General features: G+C 47.9%; 1 protein-coding gene across 1 annotated transcript; it reads left to right on the plus strand.

Moving 5' to 3' along the window:
- The first annotated feature begins 1,823 nt into the window (after positions 1–1,823).
- cUnh11orf96 (chromosome Un C11orf96 homolog) lies at positions 1,824–3,422 on the plus strand. The gene has a single exon (XM_084451134.1). It carries the CDS (start codon positions 2,240–2,242, stop codon positions 2,618–2,620), a length of 381 nt encoding a protein of 126 aa, XP_084307260.1. The 5' UTR covers positions 1,824–2,239; the 3' UTR covers positions 2,621–3,422.
- Positions 3,423–3,662: the final 240 nt, after the last annotated feature.

Consider the following 3,662-nt stretch of genomic DNA (forward strand, 5'->3'; position numbering starts at 1 on the left):
GACCTGAGGAAGCCTCCGGGATTAGTAATGCTGCTAGCTAGTGGCTCCTAGCCCCACTGCACATATAGTTTGATTCTGGTTAGTAAGGTACAGTAAACCATAATAGAATAGAACAGATCTCTATTGCCTTTGGCTCTGCCCTACAAGTAACATTATGCTACTTTTAGACGATACAGTGGTGACATTGTGACAGCCTGTACCTGCACTGAACACAACTACACTGCAGTAAGTCACCGCAGGGTCGAACCCACGCCTGTGTGTCATGTGATGTCACTTGACTGGCAACTGGTGTCTCTGGGGGGGGAATTGACCTTATGGCAGACGCACCAAAAATAAAGCAGAGGGCTATTTTCAACTACTACTACTATTAACCCCCTTGGTGTGTTTGTGTGTGTGTGTGTGTGATATACCATCAGCATGTGTGTGTGTGTGTGTGTGTGCATGGGTGCCACTTACAAGACTCCTGAGGGGTGATCTTTAGGAATGCGTGACCGAATGGAAACCATTTTAGAGATTGCTGTCATTGCCGTGACCCTACAGCCGATGTCAACCCGGAGACGTCGCCGCAGGACTGACAAATGTGCATCAGCGATGACAACGCCGACGGCCACACGGGGTAAATTTAGTCATTACAACAGAGTTACAGCGATGATGACGGCGACATATAAAAAAGTCATTTACATCATCACAGAGTTGCCCGGGGGTCTCCAGTGTTTGTTTATGGGTCGCCATGTCAACGATGACATCTACGGTGTTAAGGTCCCTTTCCCAGTCCCTGACCCCGCCCCTGACCCCGCCCGGTCTCATCTCCCACATTGCACCAGTACCACCTCATCCATGCATGAGCATGTGTGTTTGTCTTCACGTCACATGTCTATAAAGATGATGGAATGGATAAGGAGCAAGGGCCACTATGTATGAATAATGTGTGTGTGTGTGTGTGTGTGTGTGTGTGTGTGTGTGTGTGTGTGTGTGTGTGTGTGTGTGTGTGTGTGTGTGTGTGTGTGTGTGTGTGGGCACATGTTTATGTATAGAATATAGAGTGTATACAGAGAGTGCTTACAGTGTATCTGTTCAAATGTAGATTTGTATATAGTATAAACACGGGTGTGTGTGTGTGTGTGTGTGTGTGTGTGTGTGTGGGCACGTGTTTATGTATAGAATATAGAGTGTATACAAAGAGTGCCTACAGTGTATATGTTCAAATGTAGATTTGTATATAGTATAAACACGTGTGTGTGTGTGTGTGTGTGTGTGTGTGTGTGTGTGTGTGTGTGTGTGTGTGTGTGTGTGAGAACTGGCATGAATTACTGGCACTATTTACCTGGACACAAAGTACCGTTGCCTAAATAGACTTCAATCCTGCTTTCATGTGTCTCTCCCTAATGTAGACATGTGTAAGCTAGGGGACTGTCTGTGAGGAAAGACCTCCCAACCTTGGCTTTAATGTTTGTCTCCCCTCCAACAGTAAATGCCTCCTCTCTCCACCCTCTCTCTCTCTCTCTCTCTCTCTCTCTCTCTCTCCTGTTTATTTTGAGAGTCTGACTCCGGCTGCCTGCTATGGAAATCGGAACCATGACTGAGAGGGAGGGAACGAGGGAAGGTAAAAGGAGAGAAGGGAGAGAGAGTGGGTGGGGGGTGGGGGGGAGGGGGAGAGAGTGGGAGGGGGAGAGAGTGGGAGGGGGAAAAGGAGAGAGAGGGAGAGAAAAAGAGGGAGAGGGAGGGGGAGAGAGAGTAAAGTTGAGTGGAGTGGGTAGTGAGGTGCTATATAAACGTGCGCCAGAGCTGTCTGTGGCAGTAGCCCTCGCAGACCGAAACAGATACAACAGCTTGGAGCAGAGAGAGAGAGAGAGAGAGAGAGAGAAAGAGAGAAAGATCTAACTTCACTCTCAGGCTCTTTCACATTCATGAGGATTTGAGGATTGAAGGACAGACCTGGATTCCTGGCCGCTGCTCTTCAGAGCAAATCCCTGGTCTGGACTGTGGAGGATTTAAAAGTGTTTGGAGTCTTACCGCTTGAAACTTTCTTTCGCTCTCGTCAGTGAGACAGAGCCTCTGATTGAAGAGGAGGCACTTGAGAAAGACAGTGAGAGAAAGAACTGCGAAGTAAGTACCAGAAGGACAATTCAGCTGTTTTTTTGCTTTTGGTTTGACGCCTGAGGCCAGACTTCACACGTGGTTTCAAACCGCCGTTTGCGCCCCGTTTTCAAACCACCGCCGCCGCGCCACCTCCGCCCCCATGGCCGCCGTGCGGCAGATGCCCCTGGAGACGTCCGCCTTCCACGTCCTGCCGGCCCACCTGCTGTCCTCCGCCATGGAAGAATTCCCCCAGCAGCTGCCCGTCCCCAAGGGCCCCGCCCGGGGCAAGAGCCGGGCCCGGAGGCCCCGCGAGGCCCGCTTCAAGACCCAGCCGGTCACCTTCGCCGAGATCGCCGAGGTGGAGGAGGAGGGGGCGTCCCCGATGGAGGAGGAGAGGGCGCGCCGGTCCTTCCTGCAGTCCCTGGAGAACCTGAGACGGAGCACGCAGGCGCTCCACTGCCCCGCCGCCGCACGCCACGGCGCCGCCACCACGCCCACACAGGCCAGCCTGGACTCCAGTGACTCTGACTCCACCCAGTGAGGTACGGAGGACCAATGAGAAGCACTCTACTTCACACTGAGGCCTAATGAACTGGACTGGACTGTTGGCCAAATGCTCCAGTGTGTGTAGCTGCCAATGTCTTTAAAAATATATACATTTATGCTGCTCTATTAAGCATTTGATATATTTTTGGTAAGAAATGTTACCAGTAATGTTAACCCTGGCTGGTTATGTTGCTAAAGCAGACGTAGAGGGGCTAAATGTAACACATGACGCAGTGTTAAATACACCACTTTGAATCTTCATATATTCCTTTTCTACTGTGGAGGACTTTAGAACTGGAGGGTTAACTTGAAGTAGTTTTGAAAAAACGAACGTGTCCTTCAACGGGATGGAAATGATAGATGTTACTTTTTCCACATTGTGCTTGTTAAAGAACTGTATTCCGCTTCTATGTGATTTTGTTAAGTGGCTGCTCAATGTTGACAAAAGCGTTGATATGATTGTGACTTACAAAACTCTGAATACACTGACAGAACAATGTATTATATTGAAAGTGACCCAGCTGGTCTTGAAGTAGCCTACAGTAGAAAGCGCAAGCAAAGCTTAATCCGAAGTCTCACTTCTGCGTCTGTCTGTACTCTACAGCTTGTGAAAACTCCACTCCACTAGCCTCATCTTGAGGATAGGAACAAAATATCCTTCCAGATATTACAAGATTGTATTCTCTTCTTTTGTTTATAATATATACATCATCTTTTGTTGATTCTTTTGACTTCTAAAGTCACCTTCTTGATTTCAGAGAAAACAAGCATTTATACCTTTGTTTTACATATTTTTGTTGTTGTTTCATATGTACTTTAATAAATATTTGACAATATATTCACCTGTTTCTCTTCGATCAATTCATATCTCATACATATTAATGAGGCGACATATTGCTGCCAACTGAGTGAAGGAGCTCAGAGGGGTATATATTCACGCTGATATATTCACGCATCATCAGATCATCTACCTGCACATGCTTCCATCAGTGTTTTTCTGACCCCTGACCTCTGGTTTGGGCCCATGTGTAAGCACT

The sequence above is a fragment of the Borostomias antarcticus genome, assembly GCF_949987555.1.
Source record: "Borostomias antarcticus genome assembly, chromosome: 16".
In the NCBI taxonomy this organism is placed as follows: Eukaryota; Metazoa; Chordata; class Actinopteri; order Stomiiformes; family Stomiidae; genus Borostomias; species Borostomias antarcticus.